The 24282-nt window shown below is 33.8% G+C and overlaps 1 protein-coding gene and 1 non-coding gene across 6 annotated transcripts in view; both read left to right on the forward strand.

Annotated features, from left to right (window-relative positions):
* Nucleotides 1–24282, forward strand: part of ACAP2 (ArfGAP with coiled-coil, ankyrin repeat and PH domains 2) — a 149905-nt gene that overhangs the window by 102211 nt on the left and 23412 nt on the right. For 3 of the 5 annotated variants that reach the window (XR_006818007.1, XM_046002023.1, XM_046002026.1), the window contains exons 9-14: nucleotides 1953–2027; nucleotides 3965–3976; nucleotides 7547–7659; nucleotides 15936–15987; nucleotides 17718–17818; nucleotides 18401–18506. Coding sequence is in view for 4 of the 5 variants with exons in the window: in XM_046002023.1 (XP_045857979.1) it covers nucleotides 1953–2027; nucleotides 3965–3976; nucleotides 7547–7659; nucleotides 15936–15987; nucleotides 17718–17818; nucleotides 18401–18506 (459 nt within the window). In the remaining variant the exon portion in view is untranslated. The remainder of the gene's footprint in view (nucleotides 1–1952; nucleotides 2028–3964; nucleotides 3977–7546; nucleotides 7660–15935; nucleotides 15988–17717; nucleotides 17819–18400; nucleotides 18507–24282) is intronic. The other 2 variants (XM_046002024.1, XM_046002027.1) reach the window with 1 other exon arrangement.
* Nucleotides 3150–3315, forward strand: LOC123940963. The gene has a single exon (XR_006818123.1). It is a non-coding gene; the product is annotated as a U1 spliceosomal RNA (small nuclear RNA).

Here is a 24282-nt window from a genome sequence, read left to right on the forward strand (position 1 = left end):
AGTGTAGAAGGTACATGCACACAAGTTTATAAATATTAGTTGAATTTTGGGGTCTGCCTTGTACCTTACTTCAATCTGAATGGATAAATAATACTTATATTATTCATTATTCACTTATATTCATTCAATTAAATGATATAAACTCATGGTATAATGGTTATTGCACTCATTCAGTATAGGAAAATATTGAGGGTATTTTCCTAGTGCAGCATGTATGAGCATTACCCATTAAATCAATGTTACATGTCACTAAGGCATGTATGCATGCATTGGATCTTCAAGGGTAGTAGTATAGTTGCCATCTAAATCAAATATTTATAATAGTGCTACATTTGTTTCAGGGTGTTTTCTTTTGGATCTTTTTAATATTCAATGATAACTAAGATTCTGTGGCCAATTGTATACCTGCAACTAATATTATACTATGTGCTAACTATCTAGGATTTAAATAAAAACTTAAAAAAATTTTTTTAAAATTTATTTACTTGGGGGAGAGAGAGAGCACAAGCAGGGCGAGAGGAGAGGGAGAAGCAGATTCCCTGCTGAGCAGGGAGCCTGATGTGGGATTTGATCCCAGGATCCTGGGATCATGACCTGAGCTGAAGGAATCATGACCTAAGCCTTAACCAACTGAGCCACACAGGTGCCCCTAAAAAATTTTTTTTAATAAGAAAAAAAAAAAAAGAAAAATTCTATGGCCCAAATTGTTCTGTGGTAGGCAAAAAAACCCCATCATTTGTAATAGAGAGTAAATAAAGGACCAAATGTTTTTTTTACAAAGGCTTTTTAAAAATTTGTTTTGTAAAGAATAACAATGAAAACATTTATTCATTTAATACTTTATCTTTCTCTTATTCCTGTTGATACTTACATTTAAAATTTTTTTTCATTTATCCCACATTAATCAGATAAAATGACATGCATCATAGTCTAGAAGAGTAGACTCATATAATTTATAACCAATTGTTTGTAATTCCAGCAAAGAGTAGTTCAAGGAGCCAGAGCATTTGTCATAATATTGGGAAATCATCTTTTCTGTTGGAAAGGAACAAGAAAGAAATGAGAGTTATGACTTCCTAAGTTTTTGAGCTTTTAAAACAGAAGCTTAAACAATGGCAATTTTATACCCTGGCCTTACGAATGATTACTATTATTACTTTTAAAATTTTTTTATTTTATTTTATTTTTTTAAAGATTTTGTTTATTTATTTGACAGACAGAGATCACAAGTAGGCAGAGAGGCAGGCAGAGAGAGAGGGGGAACCAGGCTCCCCGCTGAGCAGAGAGCCCGATGTGCGGCTCGATCCCAGGATCCTGGGATCATGACCTGAGCCGAAGGCAGACGCTTTAACCCACTGAGCCACCCAGGTGCCCCTAAAAAATTTTATTATTTAGCTCTCTCTTATCTGGTGAGTTGTTGTTTTTGTTTTTTGCCTTTTAGATTTGATTATAACATTAAGAAACCAACTTGAAAACATGAAACATTTTGAGTGATTGATTGGAAGTGTCCTGTTGAACTTTGGAGAGCTGGCCCCACGCTAGTGTAGCTGCTACTTTTTGCTATTTGGGGAAAAAGTCACCAGGGTATCTTCTTTCTGCCTTTAATTCTGACTGCTGGGATTGCAGGAGTCAGCAGGCAACTTATGCTAGAGTTCTCTTCCTTATTCTAGGAGTTCATTTTATCCCTGTTGTGCCCTTGACAAGGCCTCCTGTCATGTTTGCTTGGCACCACAACTGTTCTTAGAAATGTTTTTCCTGGAGGAGTTATAGACCTTCTTAAAAAGGATTTCATAGCAGAGGAAAAAGAACTTCCATTTTAAAGTTGTAGTCAAAATGCCTTTTTAAGTAAACTTACATTGGCTGACTTACTGAGCGTATGTTTTAAAAAATGATCATACCTTTTCTTCTTTAGTTTTTAAGTTGGCTAATTTTCTCCCTTTTTGCCTTTATAGCTGGATCGACTGGTTGTGGATGCAGCAAAGGAGAAAAGAGAGATGGAGCAAAAACATTCTACCATTCAACAAAAGGTACTTGACAAGAAAAGTTAAAGGAGAGTAATTCCCATTTTATAGAATTGTTCAATTACTGGTTTTAGCAAGATACTATTGTGTTGGAATAAATCCTTTAAGTTGCTATAGTAATTGAACTGGGTAGATTAAATTCCTCCTTTTTTTGTGAAAAGTAAAATATTTTTTAAATGATCAGGCAGTATTTGAAAGCCATGTTTTGTTTTGTTTTTTAAGATTTTATTTATTAATTTGACAGAGATCACAAGTAGGTAGAGAGGCAGGCGGAGAGAGGGAGGCGAGAAGCAGGCTCCATGCTGAGCAGAGAGCCCGATGGCGGGACTCAATTCCAGGACCCTGAGATCAGGGCCTGAGCTGAAGGCAGAGGCTTTAACCCACTGAGCCATCCAGGCACCTGAAAGCCATGTTTTTGGACCACTTTGCAAAAACATCAATCTCAAAAGTTTTTTTTTTTAAAGATTATTTATTATTTATTTGAGAGAGAGAGAGAAAGCACGAGCAGAGGGGAGGAACAAAGAGAGAGGGGGAAGCAGACTCCCTACTGAGCAGGGCTCCATGCTAGGACTATGAGATATGGCCTGAGCCAAAAGCAGATGCTTAACCAACTGAACCACACAAGCGCCCCAATCTTGTAGGATCTTAGCTAATTAAAAAATGGCCCTTAGACTCTAAACTGCTATTTAGAGTTTCAGTTAGGATATCACCAAACCCTGTAAAGCGTGTGAGTGAGAAGGGGTAGATTGTGAGTTGGGGGCGGCAAGCAGAAGGGGTGGTGGAGAACATCTTTGCATCCATGTGGGTATGTACTATAGTGGACTTAACAGCTGTAGTTACTCTAAAGCAGGCCTTGCCCTCTCTCATGTGATAATGGCATTTCATGTGCGTTTCTTGTTAATTTGCCTAAGCTTAGCTAAACAATTTGAAAAATGTATTTTTAAAACGAAAATTTAAATATGACACATTTTTATTTTTGTGTGTGAAGAGCTTTGAATACAATAACGTGGAACTCAACCTAATAATATTTTGTCTTACATAGTCAATGATATTTTTGTGTGGTAATCTGAAAATAAAAGGAGAGAGTTGGAGGTTGAATTAATAAAAGTATGTGACAAGATGCATTCTGTACTTACCTGGCTGGGGAGGAGATACCATGATCACAAAAGTGGTTTTCCCAGGATGAGGCTTATCCATTGACCCCAAATGTGCTGACTCTTAGAATTTCCCCAAATGTGGGAAATTTGACTGCATAATTTGTAATAGTGGGGCACCTTATTCATGTGTTCCCCTAAAAAAAATAAAAGATGCCTTCTAGTATTGCTTTAAGAAATCTTTTCCTGTGGTATTGACCAGTCAGATCAACTTTCATTATGGTTTTTTTTAGAATTTAAAATACTGGTGAACTAGCCTGGCATAAAAGATGTCAGTAGAGAAAAATTCAAGTGAGGTCAGTAATACAAGTAAGGAAAATTTTATTGGTGGTGGGCTATTGATATTCAAAGAGAAACATTATTAAGGGAAAGATTTTCTACTGGATCATCTTTAATTTAGTTATTTCCAGTTATAGTTAGGTAAGACTAACTCCCTGTTTTGTTTTGTTTAAAGTTAAAGTTAGACTCATTTTTGGTTGGGTAACTCATGTTAATGACATTACCATGGAAAGACTGTTAAAAATTGGGACCAGTCATTTCTAGTTAAAATGAGAGATCATGGTATTTTTAGAAACTTGTGACTGTTTGCTTAAACTGAATTAATGAATATTAATGTATCTTTTAATATCTTTCCCTGTTGTATATACAGCTCAGTGTTTTACTGAAGATCCAAAAGTAGTAGATTATTAAATCTAAGATTAACTTACTTGATTTTAAATAATAGCCAGTTACTGCTATAGAGAAAGTAATGCTATTTTTGCTTTTTTTGCCCTTAAATGCTGACACAAGGCTGCATTACAGGTAAAAAAAAAAAAAAAAGAAAAGAAAATGTTTTGGTCACATAAAAATTAAGGGAAAGTATGTCTAATGTACCTAATGTAATTATTTACATTTTTCATGAATTGAAATTGATCACTAAAGAAACAATGATGCAATGCACACTCATGTACATGCCTTTTGGATATGTGTATATATTTTTGGTAGATTTATATTTAGGAGTAAAACTGCTGGTTCAGAGGGTATATATATGTTCACTATTAGTAGATAATGCCAAATTACGTTTCAGAATGATATTACCATTCCTGATAAACAGCACTGTGTGTGAGTTCTCAGTGTTCCTTGACACCTGATGGTATTGTGAGAGTTTTTAATTTTTGCTAATTTTGGTGGGTAGATACTGATATCTCTTTGTGGTTTTAAATTATGCTTTATTTACTAATTAGCTCAAGTACCTTTCCTCTGCCTTTTGGTCATTTGGGTATCCTGTTTGTGAAATGTCTGCCAGTTTTTCTTCCATTTTTCCATTGGGTTGCCTAACTGTTGATAAGATTCTTCATATCATCTGGATATAAGCCTTTTTGGGGGATATATGTGTTTTTAATTTTCAAGTAGTTTTGTTTTTTTTTTTTTAAAGATTTTATTTATTTGACAGATAGAGATCACAAGTAGGCAGAGAGGCAGGCAAAGAGAGAGGAGGAAGCAGGCTCCCTGCTGAGCAGAGTCCCATGCGGGGCTGGATCCCAGGACCTTGATATCAGGACCTGAGCTGAAGGCAAATGCTTAACCAACTGAGCCACCCAGGCCCCCTTCACTGTTTACTTTTATTACATATTAGAATAAAATTGATTTTTCTGTATTAACTTTGAAACCAGTTTTCTTGTTGTGCTCTCTTTAATGCTAATTTATCTCTGGATTCTTTTGGATGTTTTTTTTGTACAAACTCATAACATCTGCAAATAATAGTTTCTTCCTTTCTGATTCTGATTCTTTCCTTACTTCTTGTTTATTTTGTTGGCTAGGACTTCTTTTTTTTTTTTTTTGTTAAAGATTTTATTTATTTATTTGATGGAGAGATATCACAAATAGGCAGAGCAGCAGGGAGAGGGAGAAGCAGGCTCTCTGCTGAGTAGGGAGCTGGATGCGGGGCTGGAAACATGACCTGAGCCAAAGGCAGCTGCTTAACTGACTGAGCCACCCAGGTGCCCCTAGGACTTCTAACATAATCTTGAAGTGATTACGGTCGTTCTTGTCTTGGTTAAAATTTCAGAAGGGAAAGCTTCTGTTAAATTCTCTTTATTGGCTATCTTAGTCTTGCCTTCTCTTCCCTGGGCCTCCCACCAAAAAGCTTCAAATTCTGATGAGGGAAATGCCCTTAAGGTGAAATCTGGCTTCCTTGATCTGCTTACCTGTTCAAGCCTCCTACTTTCACTTAATCTGCCTTTGAGTATTCCTTCCTGATTTGTCAGCTATCAATATATTTAAATTATAATATATATTTTAGGCATTGTTACTACTTTCATTATAAAATCATATAATCTGTCACATTTTAAATACTGTATTAATTGATACTAACAATAAATCAAAGACTTAACCTATCTCAGGAAATGTAGTTGAAAATTAGAAAAATACTTATAAATGCGCTGTACTTCAAGGCCTTTTGTCTTTAATGTTTTAAGTAGCATCAGAGTAATTAAAAAACTTCCAGTGTATAAATGAAACTTTTAGAATTTTGCAAACTCAGGTATATCAACTGGTTACATAATCCTGTGTGCATAATTAAATAAATTACAGCTTTAAATAAATTTTAATTGAGGGAATTAAAGTTTTCCTGATTTTTTTTAAGAAAAAGCAGGATAAAGTGTAGCAATTTGTTTATAAATTCTGTTTCATTTGATTTTTTGGATTAGTATGTTTTTTATGGTTATATTTTGAGAGCTGTCAGTAGAGTTTTTTTTTTTTTAGTAGAGTTTTTGTTTTTAATAAAGTTTTGTTTTTCTGAATTTAGTCTGTTTCCATATTCCATCTTTGTAGACTCTTAGATTTGGAAGGCCCCTAGGTGAATTCTCACTCTGCCTCCCTTCTCTAGGGGAGGACCCTCACATCTCAGCATTCTTGGCAGATGGTCATGTAACTTCTGCCAAAGTCTTTCTCAAGACAGAGTTTGCTATTCTCTAAAAGGATAATATTCTAACTTTGATTATTGGCCCAGAAGTAATTTTGAAAGTTCTGAGACTGGGATGCCTGGGTGGCTCATTTGGTTGAATGGCTGCCTTTTGCTCAGGTTGTGATCCCAGCGTCCTGGGATGTGTCCCACATCGGGCCCCTTGCTCAGCGGGGAGCCTGCTTCTCCCTCTGCCTCTGCTGCCACTCTGGTGTGCCTGTGCTCACTCTCTCTCTCTGGCAAATAAATAGGTTAAATCTTTGGAAAAAAAAAAAAAAAGAACTGAGACTGATTTTTAGAGTTTTAAAATTGGGAATAGCAGGAGTCTTGCAGTTTGTACAAATTATTTTGTAAGTTCATCAAGGAATATTTTATTTTTTATTTTTTAAATTGATTTATTTATTTAAGACAGAGACAGCATGAGAGAGAGTATGAGTTGGCGGGGAGGCCCAGAGGGAGAGGGAGAAGCAGAAGCAGACTCCCTGTTGAGCTGGGAGCCCAATGTGGGCTCCATCCCAGGACCCTGGGATCATGACCTGAGCTGAAGGCAGAAACTTAACCAACTGAGTCATCCAAGTGCCCCAATTTTTTAAAATTTATTTTTAATTTTTTAAATTATTTTTGTTACTTTTTTAAAAAAGATTTTATTTATTTATTTGACAGAGAGAGAGAGAGACCATAAGTAGGCAGAGAAGCAGACAGAGGGGGAGGGGGAAGCAGGCTTCCCACTGAGCAGAGAGCCCAATGCGGGGCTCGATCTCAGGACCCTGGGATCATGACCTGAGCCGAAAGCAGGGACTTAACCCACTGAGCCACCCAGGCACCCCAAATTTTTTATTTTTAAATGATCTCTACACCCAACATGGGGCTCTAACTCTCTACCTTGAGATCAAGAGTTACATGCTCTACCAACTTAAAAAACTACCCAATAGTAATATACTCAGAGAATAATAGTAAATTTAAGTAATCCCAGTTTAAATATCTATATTCCTTTTTTTTGGTTACCACACATATCATAATATAATATTAGGATGAAATGAAAACATTTTAAACATAACATGCATAGTATTTATTTGCTCCTTTTGTCTATTTGTATACATAATATTTTGTGCCTTTAATCACTGTGCATATAACTTATATTATTTTCTATTTCAGAATATATTCTATGTAAGCACCTGTGCTTTAATATTGTCATCATAATAATTATTGCATAACAAGCCATTGAATTGAAATACTTAATATGTTGAAGCATTCTTCTATTATCTAACATTTAGGTCTCCTCTTTTCTTATGAATATTGTTAATATAACTGTTTTAATACAAAGCTGTTCTGTTTAATACAAAGCTTTTTCTGGCTTGAGCTGTTTCGCTACAATGAATTTTTTGTGTAGGGGACTTAATCAAATCATATGAACTTTTTTATTTGTTTAGGATTTCTCCAGTGATGATTCTAAGTTAGAATATAATGTAGATGCTGCAAATGGCATTGTTATGGAAGGATATCTGTTCAAGCGAGCCAGCAATGCCTTTAAAACTTGGAACAGGTAATATATTTCAAATACTAGTCTTGATCTTGCCATGTTGTTTCTGACCTTCACTGTGATTTGACAGCTCTTTCATAATTCTTTAAATTCACAGTCCATAATAACTTTCTTGAACCCAGTCCATTGAAGATAAGTTGCCCTTTAGGAAAAGGGATCCTAAGAAGCCAGTGAAAAGTGATAGTACTAATTCTAAAGGGTAAAATTAAGCAAAATATAAACAAGGAGGCAAGGTTTTTTTTTTTTCCTTTGGGTTCCTTCTCTGTGTGATGTTTATGTACATTTTAATTTAGTGTTTGCTTATGAACTTTTAAGCTGGGTGATCCTGATCTTTTGATCTTTGCAATAACTTTAACCAGGACTTTTAGGAAATGAGATTGTTTTTATATGTGAAGTGTCTGTAGCAGTTGGTGCTCCTTTATTCTAAACTTGATGGCTACCAAAAATGTTGCTTTTTGTTGTTGTTAAACTGATTTTTATAAAGTATTAATCATATAAATGTCTTTTTATATAAATATAAAAAGTTATTATGCTTTTCTGTGTATTAATACAATAAAGTAAAATAATTTCAGACATTACAGCATAAAAAAAGATTGTGTTGGCTCAGGATCATCCTTCCAAATAGTAGTGATTAGTCTTTTATTTAAGGATGCCTCTGTTTTTGCAAACAACAACAACAACAACAAAAAAGTAGTCAGAATAATTTTGTAATAATTGAGAGTTACATTGCATTCTCACGAATTGATTTACATTATTGGTTGAATGTGTATGTTTCATTTGCTTCTTGAACAAGACATGAATTCACTTAATGATAGAGAAGATTGTTGTTTTTTTTTTAATGGACATTAGCAAAATAAATAGAATTTTCTTGGTAAATTTAATTTAGTATACGTTTTTGTTAATTTAAATGGAAACTGTATGCTTGAATATTTAATGTATTAAAATGGATTCCTAGTGCATTTATTTTGATTTCTTGGTGATGAGATTATATGGAACAAACATTCACTGGTATTTTCAAATGTCAGTGATTTATTGACCATTTCCCTAGCATTTGATATTACCAGGTACTTAAGTCTATGAGGTGTTTTTTATTTGAATTAATTTTTCTTTACATGAGGATGAATAGAAATAGAAAGTGATTATATTTGATATTAAGCCTCTTTGAATTATGTAGAACTTATAAAATAATGTAGGAATACAGAAGGACCAATTAAGGTGGTCTGGGTAGAATAGTGTTTTTTTACCATTGTAAAGTGAAAATGAAAAATTAAAATTCTATTTTCTAAGCTGTTTAAATTAAGAAGACAGTTTTAACTTTTTCCTGGCAAATTTCCATAGCCAGAATAGGAAATTAAAACAAAACAATAGTGTGTCACTTTTTATAATAAATAAAGATTTCTCAACCAGTACAGTTTCATGAGGTAATGTTAGAATTGAATTTTAACCTTCAGATTTCAAAACAACCTACTTAAAGTTTAACACAGTGAAAATACAATAAATCCATAGAAACTATACCATTATGTTAAGAAGAAATGAATGATCTTCCCTGGACTACTCCAATGAGAAATGATCTCAGACTTCAAAATGAAGCACAGTAAGTGTTAGTGGAAAATTGCATTGCCATTTAGGGCAATAGGAGAAAATTTATTCTGATTTAAGCATGGACCTTTTGTTTTTTATTACTTGTTTCATGAATTCTATTAATTGGCATAGATAATAAAATGTAACTAAAAGCAAGTAGGGAATAACTATTAAATTCTCAGTTGTAGATATGTTACCTTCCTTTTTTTTTTTTTTTTAAGATTTAATTTATTTGTTTGACAGAGAAATAGAGAGCGCGCACAAGCAGGGGGAGCAGCAAAGGGAGAGAGAGAAGCAGACTCCCCGCTGAGCAGGGAGCCCTATGTGGGGCTCCATCCCAGGACCCTGGGATCATGACTTGAGCTGAAGGCAGATGCTTAACAACTGAGTCACCCAGGCACCTCTGTTACCTTCCATTTGTAAAGTGGAAAGACAATGCCTTTGGAAATGAGGCTGCTTTTTAAAGGAGATGCCACATAATTGTAGTGGATGGCAGTTATTCATTAGAATCATGGATCATATTTCAACACCCTAATTTTTAGTAAAGAAATGAAGGTGCAGAGAGATGGTTGCTCTTTGAAGGTCACACAGCTCGTCTGTGACAATACGGAGGCCTAGAACCTGTCCTCTTTTTTTTTTTTTTAACTTGCTATGGAAATTCCATATAAATTTTTGCTTTGTTAAAACAATATGTCAAATATTTTTTAAAAACTTAAGAACTATTAAAAAAATAGTTCTCCTAGTCTATTTACATTATTAGGAAAATTATGAACAGATTATTTCATTTTCGTAGGCCTTTAAAAAGAATGTTTTCATGAAAATAACAGTAAAAAGCAGACTTCTAAGGAATATAGTATATAAACATTGTATGGAAGTCTTCTCACAGAAAACAAAAGTCAAAAGCTTATAACAAGGGGCGCCTGGGTGGCTCAGTGGTTTAAGCTGCTGCCTTCAGCTCAGGTCATGATCTCGGGGTCCTGGGATCGAGTCCCGCGTCGGGCTCTCTGCTTGGCGGGGAGCCTGCTTCCTCCTCTCTCTCTCTCTCTCTCTCTCTGCCTGCCTCTCTCCCTACTTGTGATCTCTATCTGTCAAATAAATAAATAAAATCTTTAAAAAAAAAAAAAAAAAAAAAAAGCTTATAACAAAAGTTTTAGATATTTTCTAGGTTATAGGTCTGTAATGGTGAAAGGGAGAAGAAAAATCTGTTAAATGTTATTTAGAATTTTTTTCTGCTTTTCAACTTAAAACTTCAAAATGTATCTTAAAATTCTTATATGAAGTTTATAAAAAAATCTAATCTTAGGAAATACTTGCAAATACCTTCCCTTTACCTATATATGACTGTAGAGTCTGCCCTTCTTCTCTAATTAGTTTTCTATCCAGCTTGATTTCATATATTTGATTAGACTTCAAATAAAAGATATATTTGTGATATTTGTACTTCAGCTTTAAAAATCTAGGATCCCAACTCTGCAAGCATAAAGATTTTTCTGCCTACTGTTCTAGTATCTTCCTTAGATTATCCGTAGATTAGTTTTAGGGAACACTTTTTCTTGTCACTATAAGGTGCCAATCATATGATGACAGATTTGCCATTATCTATAGTTTGATGGAATGGTGGCATGTAATATTTTCAAAGCCAGTATTTATTTTTTTGTTTGTTTTTATTTCACTTCCAGTTAACATAGAGCGTAATACTAGTTTCAGGTGTAGAATTTAGTGATCCAGCACTTACAAGTGCCCTCCTTAATCCCCATCACCCATTTAAACCAACTTTTAGAAAAGACTGACTTCCTGAGAGAAATGTGAATTTGATTAGGAATTCCTAGGTAGTTTAAAAACCTGTCCCTGTGCTTCATAAAATCTAAGCATCATTCTCTAATTTGAATTTTAACAGAAGAGATCATATTTTGTGTGATGCTATTGAAAGAATGTAAGGAGTGAGACACTTTATGTATAATGTGAATTGTTGAATTTGTTTCTTGGTTTCAGATTTCTAGTTTGTAGTGTCTCAGGATTTTTATATGTCTATAATACATGTTTTTCTGAAAACACGTGAGATCTATCAAAATCATCTTTCCATATCAGGTCATTTTCTCAGTGTGGCAGCTTCACCTCAGGCTCAAATCAAGACCAGATGGATTATTCATACCTATCTGTATTTGTACATATATACATATATATGAATGAATAAGGAATAATTAAGTGCTTAGATTATTTAGTAGTAAGCTGGTTAAACGAATAAATAAACTGAATTATTATGTGCTATAGCTAGTTGAAATAGAAAATATAACTAAAAGCCTAAAATGTATTGTACAGTTTCTTAAAGTATTATATATGCTGCTAGCTCAGATACAAATTTTGTTTCTATTGGCTTTTTATTTTAAAATAAGTGTATGATAGATTAAAGATACTCGACTTATGTGAGGCCTTTGCTGTCATGATGAAAAGGGGGAGAGCAGGTGGGAGGTAGGTTTATTTGCCTAATAATATTTTATAATCTTTGAAATTCTTAATTAGTGATCCTACTTTCCTTATGAAGAGTTTCATTTGTTTCAGGTTTATGAAGATATATCTATAGTGATTATTTCCCTTAATTTTTTAGGAGCAACTTATTAAGATGAGGAGAAGTACTGTATTTTATAGCTATCACCATAGAGGGAGAAAATAATAGTAGAGGTATGCCCAGTTGTGCCAAGTCCTACCAGAACTTTTTATAGCATAATAATTGAAGAACATTTTTGAGTATTTCTAAAATATTAGCATTTCAGATTCCTAAGAGTTAGAGTTGTGTAAATGCATACATGTATACACTTGAGAGCAAAATGCAACAGATATTTTTGACTCTTTTGTTAGGTTTGAGCATAAGCTTGTTTCTTTAATTCTTGCTTTATTTTCATATCATGCTAGTCCTTTGCTTATTTTGCACATTTGCGTTTTCATTCTTTTACCACCTTTCCTTTATGTTTTAATCCTGCCCCATTTTTTCACATGACAGGAAAAAGCCCGATCATATCAGGTACCAAATGGCTTCCTTCCCCTCATTCCTGCCTTATTCCAGTTTCCTCTTTGGCACGAGAAAGCTCATAATTAACCTGCATTTCAGTTGGATTACTTGCAATGGATATAATGTCTCATGTTTTAAATTGGAAAGAAAATATACATATTTCATTTGAAGAATGGAATTATCTTTTCATTGCCAATTGCCTCAATATGTTTTAATTGATATATTTTAATATATCAATTTTAATTGATGTAATTTAATTTGATACATTTATAGTAACTCAAAGATGTAGATGAGTAAGTAATATGAATGCCTTTGTATCTTTTTTTTTTTTTGAAGAAAATAAGCCAGTAAACACTTTTCAAAATTTTAAACAGTAACTAGGAATTAGCGCCTTTGCTAATAATCATGTTAGTTTTATTGAAAATAAAAATTGTCAATTTCTAGAGTTTTTTTTAATATTTTGGTCTTTTTTCTTGGGACAAATTTAATTGAATTTGAAAGATAGTAGCGTATATGCTGAAGCTTTTAATTTTGTTAAATGTTCACCTACTTGGCACATATATGAATGTCATTTTTATAGTTTTAGTGAGAAATCTATAGATTTAGAAGTTTGACTTTTACATTTTATTTTTGGTTTCAAGTGCAGTTCTAGGACTAATGATTAAACATGGAAAAAGACACTTGATTTATTTTTTTAATACATTTTTCCCTTTACTCCCGCCATGTTTTGTTATCTGGAAGCTCTCATAGGTATTTAAATATCAATAATATCTAACTGTTTATGAATTTAGTATTTTGGCCTAAAATCTTTATTGAGTTATTTCACTTTGGGGTAGATATAAAGTGGTGTATTATTTTTCTTAATGAACCAAGAAATTTTGCTGTTTAAAAAACAGTCATATTTTGGCTTTGTGGTCAGTTTCTGAATTTTGTAGGATATAGTGTAGTCATCAGCTCAGTGCTTGCTAAAGTTGGTCTTTTTGATTATTTAATTATCTTAAAAATTGTTTTTTAAAGTTTATTGAAGTAATCTCTACATCTAACGTGGGACTTGAATTCATGACCCTAAGATGGATAGCTGCACACTCCTCTGGCTCCCCTGAGCCAGCCAGGTGCCCTTGTTGTCTTTTAAAGTAGCTCCAAAATACAGGTAGCATGAGCGTGAAATAAGTAACTTATCCTATACATCATAGGCTTTGAACTGTCTCATTTTTTCCTTTTATTAGAAATGTTAATAAGAACTAGTATTATCCAATAGGAGCAGTTTATTTTTTTTTTTTTTTAGGATTTTGACTGTAAATGTTTAATAGAAATACACAATGTTTTGCTTTCTCAGATAGCAATAAAGGAGTTTGTAACAATCACTAAGAATACAGGATTCTGCCACAAAGATGCAGCATATACTGCAAAGCTGATCTGTCCAAACAAAGTGAGGTGAAAGAACAGAAGTTAACACAAACACGTGTTGACAGAAGTTACAGACATGCTTTTTTTTTTTTTTTTTTAGGAATTAGGAGCAGTTTAAAAATTACATTCCATCTTACTCACCCAATTAAAGTTTTGATCAATGTAAATGAGTGTAGTTGACTCTTTTTTCTTTTTTTTTTTTTAAGGGCAGAGGAGGGGAGACAGTGTCATACAATGTATAGATTTTAGTAATCAAAAATTTTTTTCTATGTAGGATTTATTATGATTTTCTTCCTTAGGAAATGTTGTCAAAATTAAGATGAATTTATACTGTCTTCCCTGAGTGTACAAAAAAGTGATGATGTAAGAGAGTCATCCAGAAGCAGATAGATGGTAGGGAAACTGGGTTTCAGAAACGTATATGATCTATAAAGGTAATAATCAGAGGAAATGCTTTCTGACCCCCCCAAAATTTTTGTTTAATGTGGTGTTTTGTTATTATTTTTCGAGGTTATTATCCTAAGATGCAGCAATTCAATAGAAATTTATTTTTTTTTATTTTATTTTATTTTTTTTTTTGAAAGATTTCATTTATTTATTTGACAGAGAGAGATCACAAGTAGGCAGAGAGGCAGGCAGAGAGAGAGGAGGAAGCAGGCTCCCTGCAGAGCAGAGAGCCCGACGCGGGGCTCGATCCCAGGACCCTGAGATCATGACCTGAGCCGAAGGCAGGGGCTTAATCCACTGAGCCACCCAGGCGCCCCTAGAAATTTATTTTTTAAAGATCTCGGAAGCAGGAAAAGCTTACATGGTTATATGGGTGTTTTCTATTGTGCAATAAAGCTATAGTTTTTCATAGAATTATGTATGATCACTATACTATAAAACATGAGAGTTGTTATTAGTATAGTTCACTCTACTTCAAATGATTAAAAAAAAACACAACACTTTGATCAGTATCAGAGATTGTTTCCATTGCATGTCATCCCACATGGCAGGGCTGCACCATTTTGTTTGTTTATAGGTATTTCCTTTAACATTTCTGACTAACTATGTGTCCCAAAGCAAAGAAACCGAGAAGTTCTTCCTTTTCTAGCCTTCCTCTTGATGATTTGCATTAGAGGCAAGTCACTTGGTTTTATCTAGATGCTTATTTAACAGATCTCTATTTTAATGGTAAAGGTGATACCTTTTGAAGTAGCAAGAAAACCTAACAGTCTGTCTAGCTTAAAACAGAAAAGCATCTAATCATTTCCACAGCTTTGGAGAATTAACTTAATTTTTTAAAATAGAAATCTAAGTATGTCTAAATATATTTCTAGTGCTTTGTATTAGTATCAATGAAAAGGTAGAATCACTATCTGCTAATAGATTAATAACTAATGTTTACAATAGAAATCATCTCACATGAAACTAATTTTAAAATAATGACTGAAATAGTTTTACCTTTCATGCTTGATGAGAATTTTTGCTTCTTTTTATGAATGGCTTTTGGCTGTTAATTTTTTTTTTGTAAGTCTTTAGCTTCTTTTGCTGTTTTAATAAATAAGAATTAGTAAACATGCCATACATAGGTTAGCTTTTTTTTCCTAAAACAGATTGCAAGTAAATTGTTTGCCTAATAATTTACAAGAACAAGCAGAACAATATAGTTAGGTGAATCATTTTTAGTAATAACTTTTATTCTGCTTAGAAGTATTTTATATTAAAGTGAAATCAAGTGAATTGGTGATTATCTCTTATTTGGTATCAGTTCTAAAATGATTTTATTTCTTGTTTTGCTTAACAAAGCAAACACTTGCTGAATTAACTGTGGAAAGGTTGTAGACAAAGCAGCATTTAGTTCAGTGTTTTGCTGTATACAAATGGATCGTCTTTTAAAACATAAATTTATTTCTACTTTATAATAGAAGCAATTATTTTGGGGACAGATCTTTAGTTATTTTTGAGTAACCTCAAAAACTAATTTTTACTTTTTTTTACAATTATTTGGTGATAGTGTAAAGGATAGCAGCTGTTGTTAGGATATAAATTTCTGATGGAAAATGAATCAAAATACAGTAACTTTATTTTCCTAGTCTGTGGTTTTAAAACTGTTTAAAATTATTGTTTACTTTCAGTAGTTATCTCATTGACATTAGTCCATATAAAATGAAACAAAACAGTGTACTTCTCAAAACATAATTATTATGAACTGATTTTCTAGTGCTTTCCCAAATATTTCATTTCTAACAACTGACATAAATTATGTCTATGAAAACTTAATCTGTTTTTATTTATTTAGACGCTGGTTTTCAATACAGAACAATCAGTTGGTTTACCAGAAAAAGTTTAAGGTAGGTACTTTGTTAATTAAGTGAAAACCCAGTGAGTCCCCCATTTCAGTTCTTTGTTCATCTTGATAAAGCACTGAAGTCTTTAAATGCTCATGTATGCAAAATTATTTTATTAATTTTATGTTTAGGCATGTATACGAGGACTCAAAAGTGGAAAGTATTAACTTTTGATTCTTTTTTTTTTTTTTTAAAGATTTTATTTATTTATTTGACAGACAGAGATCACAAGTAGGCATAGAGAGAGAGGAGGAAGCAGGCTCCCTGCGGAGCAGAGAGCCTGATGTGGGGCTCCATCCCAGGACCCTGGGAACATGACTTGAGCCGAAGGCAGAGGCTTTAACCCACTGAGCCACCCAGGCACCCCAACTTTTGATTCTTAAAATAAGCAGAGTGATTTTGAATCCTGAATTCTTAACTCCTAGTTTTAAGACAGGTGTTCCTGTGTCCCAGGATTATTACTTCATTTCTTTATTTTCTTTGACCAGCGTGTGACAGGAACAATACTACCATTCCACAGTATTTTTTTTTTTTTTTCCCCACAGTGTATTTTGAGACTGAAGGAAAGGGTGCCTTTTCAGAAACATCATGTTAGGGCAAAGGTGATAATATGGAAATGTGAAATATGACAGTAAAATTTAAGCTTGAAGTAATTTAAATAGAAACCTCTAAATTTGTTAATGCTGTTTTTATACATCTCTTTTCCTGAACCTTATTTTAAGGTTGAGGAATTTTATTTATGGGAAAGACATACCATGATTACCTGGCACCTGAGAATGTTAAAGATAATTAGGGAAAAAACCCCTTAGTTAATAGATGATTTTTACCTAGTTAGTCTTTGTGAATGACATAGTCAACTGTACATTTATTTATTTATTTATTTTAAAAAGATTTTATTTATTTGAGAGAGAGATAGTGATAGAGATAGTAAGAGAGAGCGGGAGGTAGGAGGAGAGGGAGAAGCAGGGGCTTCGCTGAGCCTGATCAGGACCTCAGTCAAGCTGAAAACAGACGCTTAACCCACTGAGCCACCCAGGCACCCCTCAGCTGTCCATTTCAAATGCTCACTTTGCTTTTGAGATAAATCTGAAGTTTTATTTGCTTGTTTCTGTGCTAACAGGCTTATTCCACACAAGTCCTTTGTTCTAACTCAGTTCATGGTTTCTTCTGCTCTGATAAACTTGGTTTTGAGTTTATATTTTTGATAAGTACTAGAAAAATGATAGAAGCTTTCTCATTTTCTTAGGTATTTTAAGAAGAATAGAAAAGCTTATTTTGTTGTTATTTAAAACTTGACTATTAAAGGTTTCTTTTTTAGAGGAAAGTAGTTTTTATTATATATGTGTATATGTGTATATGTGTGTGGGGTAACCATGAGAGTAATGGATGTGAAAGAAAATGGAAGAAAATTAAAGTTAGTAGGAAACTAATGTTTTTTGAGCACTATTAATTAATTACCAAGTGTTAGACTAAGCTCTTTACATATACTTCCATTTAATCCTTATACAGCCATTTTATGAGACAGATAAAATTATGAACAGGACACAGTTACCTTTATTATATCTATATAAGAGTTGATAACTCCTATCTCTAATCCTAAATAAGATAAATATAAATCTTTAAAAGTAGGCCATTTATTCCAAGTGATATTTTAAAGTATGTTGTTATTGGTATTGGCAGTAGTATTTAAAAACTAAGTTGATAAACATGAGAGTTTTGTTTCCTTATTGTAGGATAATCCCACTGTGGTAGTGGAAGATCTCAGGCTCTGCACAGTGAAACACTGTGAAGATATAGAACGACGCTTCTGCTTTGAAGTAGTGTCTCCAACAAAGTAAGTGGTTCTAAACAATGAGAGTTGCTTTTAAGTTTCTATCATTTATTTTAAAGAACTTTTCAGAGTATAGAAACATTTGTGTTTTACTTGTGATTATGGTAGAGAGGGAAAAAAGTGCTTTAAAAGTAAATTTAATAATTAATGATTATAAGTATTACAGTGAGATATTTATGTAACTTCTACCCAATATAATTTTCTTTAAATTCTATAAAGATTATTGATGTGGCCATATGAAAACTTTTTAGCTGTCTTGATTATGAACTGATGTCATATATCAGATCAGTTTCTCTGATAACTATCATTTTATATTTCTACCCAATAGAAAACATTAGTGTTATATTTGGTAAATTTAAAAGAATTTTTTTAATGTTCAGGGATTTGTGATTTTTTCTAATAGGCAATTTATTTAATTTCTATTGATTTCTTCATGAACGTACTATGTCCTAAAGATAGTTGAAATAAAACCTTTCAAAAGAAATTGCTTTTTATTAGAAAATTATTAGATAGCAAAGTAAACCTTGTGATTTTTTGGAGGGGTGTTAACTTAGTGTCTGAGAAAACAATGTTATTTCCTTTTAGAAGTTGTATGCTTCAGGCAGATTCTGAAAAGCTGCGCCAGGCATGGATTAAGGCTGTTCAGACCAGTATTGCTACTGCTTATAGAGAGAAGGGTGATGAATCAGAGGTTAGTAAACAATATTGTAAAATGAAATGATACATTGCGAAAAGTTCTTAATTTTGGTTTCAACATTATGTGATCATATAATTTTTTAATGAATGATGAATTTGTAAATGAAAGAGGTTTTACTATGAAAATCTAGATTCAATTTCTTTATTTTTCTTTATCATTTTAGTATATGTTTAATTCAGTATTTGAATATATATCCTAGACTGTCATTAGGTATTCTAATGTAAGTATTTTTCCCAAAATATGTTATGTATTCTCATTAATAAAAATCAGTAAAAAAAATAAAAGTCTAGTAATTAGTAAAAATCAAAAAAGGAAAGTTCAAGTTGTCTCTGGTTGAAATCTCCCTGGATGGGATAAGATGAATTGAATGTGTAGTCTTGGGTCATAGCTTGGGTTCAGCTTCCCAGTGATTTTACAGACTTTTGAGCAAGGCCAGTAGTAAGTTTTAAGAAATGGAACTTAATAATTCCTCTAGTAACTTCTTGAAAATGAGGCATTTGTGAGTCTGTGCATGTTTGAAAATGTCTTTATCCTCACATTTGTGATAGTTTGGTTGGGTTGGAGTTTTTAGATTGGAAATAATTATTCCTAAGAATTTAACAGCATTGTTTAGTTTCAGCATTGCTGTTGGAGTCTTTCTTATTACTGACCTTTTTTTGTATTGCTCCTCTCCAGTTTTCCTGTTTTCTTTTTCTGGAATTTCTGGGCTGATTTTATGATTTTTAAATTTTTTATGTGTTTTTGTTCTGCTTTTTCTGAGATTTTCTCAGTTAATCTCCCAAACCTTCTATTAAATACTTTAGTTTTGTTAACACATATTAAATTTCCAGGAGTTTCTTTTTGTTTGCTGAATGTTTATACATGTAAACCTGTTCTTTCTTCATGGATACAGTGTTAGAGCTATGGTTTTTAAACTTGGCTGCCTGTGATGATAATACAGGGATTTAAAAAAAAATCCCAATACATAGGTCCTACCCTAGAGTAATTAAATGTAGTTAGGATCCAGGAATCAATCAGTCAATCTATCTATCTATCTATATATTTAAGATTTTATTTATTTATTTGACAGAGAGAGATCACAAGTAGTCAGAGAGGCAGAGAGGGGAAGCAGGCTCCCTGCTGAGCAGAGAGCCCAATGTGGGGCTCTATCCTAGGGCCTTGAGATCATGACCCGAGCTGAAGGCAGAGGCTTAACCCGCTGAGCCACCTAGGCGTCCCCCAGGAATCAATATTTTGAAAAGCTTCCTGGGTGATTACCATATACAGGCAATGCTGAGAACTGTTGAGTCAAGAGGTTTTTCTTGGCTATCTGGTAATCTGTTCTGATTACGAGTTAAGGACTAAAAACCTGTTTGGACACTGTTAAGATCATAGTTAGGACTTTGTTGACTATGTCTCTCTCTGAAGTCTGGAAAATTTGTTGAGGAACAACCAGAGAGTTAGGTTCTTTGGAATCTTTTTAAGCTGGTATGATTTCCAGAGAAGTCTCGATGTCAGTCTCCTGCAGAGGGGTAAGGGTCTGCTGGGAACTAGTTGCTAGGGATCTCAGTATTCAATGTGTATATGTTCATTTAATCTTCTGCCTTCCACTTTCAGGTAAATCCTATCCACAGATCCTGTTTTACTTCCTCAGAGTATAAAATAAAATTCTGGTTATTTGTGTTTATGTGTGGAAGCAGTCCCAAAAAGGCATGGAATTGGGGAAAGCACTTTGGGATCTACCTGTTCTTTCCACAGTCATTTCTCCCACTTTGGTTCCCACTTCTACGGCTAACTGGTATAAATCCTTGAGCCCTTTGAGTATCATGTAATGTAAATCCATGAACTCAGATTTTTACTTACTTCCATAGTAAGATTTGGTCTTGGTACACTTAGTTACTATTCATCGAACCATCATGCAGCTTTCAAAATTTTGTTGCTGTTATTTGCTTTTCTGTTTTCTTTATTTTTGTGGGTAAATGTCTTAAAAAAAAAAAAACACTAAAAAAACCCCACAAGAGCTTTCTAAGTAGATTATAGTCATCATCTCATTTCATGCCTAATAGTAATTTTTTTTAAAGATTTTATTTATTTATTTGACAGACAGAGATCACAAGTAGGCAGAGAAGCAGGCAGAGAGGAGGAAGCAGGCTCCCCGCTGAGCAGAGAGCCCTATGCGGGGCTCGATCCCAGGACCCTCAGATCATGACCTGAGCTGAAGGCAAAGGCTTTAACCTACTGAGCCACCCAGGCGCCCTGTAATAGTAATTTTTTAATATCATCTATTACCCAGTCTATATTCAGGAGTCCCCAGTTGTCCTAAAAATGACTTCTGCCACCTATTTATAAAGTAGCATATTGTGTATGACTGGGCATTGCATCTGGTTGTTATGTCTCTCAAGTCTTTCAGTCTAGAGCAAGACCTTCTTTTAATGACAATGACTTACTGAAAAGGTAAGGTTAGTTATCCTATAGAATTTCAACTGATACAGTTCCATCATAGGTGGTATGTATACTTCACGTTGCAACAGTCATTCATTGGTTATCCAGTCATTCATTGCTAATGCTGTAAGGCTTCTGTGTGAAGATGAAGTGGCCACATTGGATTAGAAAGATGACAGTATGATTCCTCCACTGTAAAGTTACATTTTCTCCCCTTTTCCCAGTCTGCTTTGTTACTTTGTATAGGAACTCTATTTTGTGTTACTTTGATCCCGTAAGATCTAATCCCTCTTCAACCATTCATCTAATGGTTTTACAGATGAATTTGTGATTTCATTAGGAATTGCAAAATGCTGGTTCTCTAATTCTGTCATCCCATCTATATTGATTAACTTGAATCTTACATTAAATATAGCTTTTGTTTATCAGCTGGAGCTGTTTAGTTACTGTAATAAAGCGCTTGATTTTTTCTTTTAATCACCACATTTGGTTACCTTATTAGCTACCTCAAGGGGGACAGATACCTAATTTTTTGGTTATTGTTATAAACTCATGGATTTTTGTAGGTACAGTAGGTCCCAATTAATTACAGTAATTACTCATTTTTACAAAATTATTTGAGTATAGTTGACACACAGTGTTGTATTAGTTTCAGGTATAGAACACAGTGATTCAGCAACTCTATGCATTATCCCTGTGCTCGCCATATTCACCATACGGTATTACTACAATACCATTAACTGTATTATCTGTGCTATACCTTTTATCTCTGTGAGTTACTCATTCCAGAATTGGAAGCCTTTATCTACCACTCCCTTTCCCATTTTGCCCATTCCCCCCAGTGCTTCCATATCTTGGCTGTTGTAAATAATACTGCGGTAAACAGGGCTCCATATATCTTCTTGAATTAACGTTTTTATTTCTTTGGGGTAACTAGCCAGTAGTGGAATTATTAGTCATATAGTATTTCTATTTTTAATTTTTTGAGGAACCTCCATACTGTTTTTCAGAGTGGCTACACCAGTTTACATTCCCACTGACCATACACAAGCAGTCTTTTTTCTCCACATCTTTACCAACACTTGTTATTTCTTGTCTTTTTTATTTTAGCCATTCTGACAGGTGTAAGGTGATACCTCATTGTGGTTTTGATTTTCATTTCCCTGATGAGGCATCCGTATTGGTGAGGAAAAAGTTAAACTGTTACTCTTTGCAGATGATGTGATATTATACATAGAAAGCCCTAAAGATGTCACCAAAAAACTACTAGAAGTAATAGATGAATTTAGTAAAATTGGAGGATAAAAAGTACCCAGAAATTAGTTGCATTTCTGTACACTAACAGTGAAGTAGCAGAAAGAGAAATTGAGAAAATTCTCAAAATTCCATTTACAATTGTACCAAAAAGAATAAAATACTCAGGAATAAGCTTAACCAAGAAGGCCCTCTACTCTGAAAGCTATAAAATACTGATGATAGAAATTGAAGAGAAGTCAGATAAAAGGAAAGATATTTCCATGCTCATGGATTAGAAGAATTAATATTGTTAAAATGTTCATAGTACCCAAAGCAATCTACAAATTTGTATAATCCCTGTCAAAATGCCAATAGCATTTTTCATGGAACTAGAACAAATAGTGCTAAAATTTGTATGGAACCATAAAAGATCCTGAATAGCCAAAGCAATCTTGTGAAAGAAGAACAAAGCTGCAGGTATCACAATTCCACCTTTGAAGATACACTACAAAGTTGAATGGTACTGGCACAAAAATAGACACATCAATGGAACAGAATACAGAGCCCCAGAGATAAACCTACACTTCTGTGGTCAGTTAATCTATGACAAAGGAGGCAAGCATACACAATGGGGAAAAGACAGTCTCTTCAATAAATGGTATTGGGAAAACTGGACAGCACATGCAAAAAGAAAGAAACTGGACCACTTTCTAACACCACACACATAAATAAATTCAAAATGGATTAAGTATCTAAATGTAATACCTGAAATTATTAAACTCCTAAGAGAACATAAGCAACAATATCTTTGACATTGGCCACAGTAACATTTTTCTAGATATATCTCCTAAGGCAAGGAGAAGAAAAGCAGTAACTACTGGGACTACAGTAAAATGAAAAGCTTTTGCACAGTGAAGGAAATCATCAAAAAGATAGAAAAGCAATCTGCTGAATGAGAGAAGCTATTTGTAAAAGATATATCCAATAAGGGGTGAAGATCTAAAAGATATAAAGAACTTAAAGAACTCAACACTAACCCCCCCCCCCACAAATAATCTGATTAAAAATGGGCAGAGGACCTGAATAGACATTTTTCCAAAGAAGACATACAGATGGCCAACATATACATGAAAAGATGTTCAACATCAGTATTTTTTTTTTATGTTCAGATTATTTATGAACCTTGAGAGCTTGTTTGGAGGTTCTAGCAGGGGAGCGCAGCTACTCGTATACCCTTGACCGAAGAACGGTCCTCTCCTCTATCGGGGAAGGTCGTCCTCTTCGACCGAGCGCGCAGCTTCGGGAGGGACGCACATGGAGCGGTGAGGGAGGAAGGGGACACCCGCCTAGCCAGCCAGATCAGCCGAATCAACCCTGGCGATCAATGGGGTGACAGATGTCGCAGCCAGATCGCCCTCACATCCTGTTCAGATTATTTATCATAGCTTTGTCCAATAAAAGCTCAGGATAATGCCTTCTAATAATTTTTTTCTGGTTTTTAACAAGGTTTTGTGAGGGAACAAAATTACATTTGTATCCAGATCATCTTGATGAAGAAGCTGGTAGCATTGCTGAAATACCTGTTATGAAAAATCATACACTAGAAATAATAGGGATTACAGAAAAAATAGGGATAGGGCTGTCCTGAAAAACTGTGTGAGTTTGTAACTAGAATAGTTGCAGGAATTTTAGAGTCTCAGTAAAAATACTAGAAGAGTTAAATTAGTAATAAAGGAATACTACAGCATAATAGGACTTAACTTTAAAAATTGGTGAAGATAGCATAATGGAAGGGTATGGAAGGGTTGAGGCTATTCAGTTATGGTGACAAAGGCAAAACACATAAAGATCAGAGAGAATGAATGCAGTGCACACTTTTGAATCCGAGCATATAGCCAAAATGAGCCAAAAAGAATGGAAGGAATGAGTGTCATATTTATTCCTTCATTCCTGGAGGCAACTAGCCCAGGTTCTGCTGTGTAGTATACTTTGCTTTCAGCTTCTTTAATTTGGTGCAAAAACATTAGTTTCTATAAACTGGGAATGACCCAACAAGATTCCTTTATTATATTGACATCTTCTTCCTGATAATTGCTTACAAGGTAATTCACAT

This window comes from Meles meles, chromosome 4, assembly GCF_922984935.1.
Source record: "Meles meles chromosome 4, mMelMel3.1 paternal haplotype, whole genome shotgun sequence".
Classification (NCBI taxonomy): Eukaryota; Metazoa; Chordata; class Mammalia; order Carnivora; family Mustelidae; genus Meles; species Meles meles.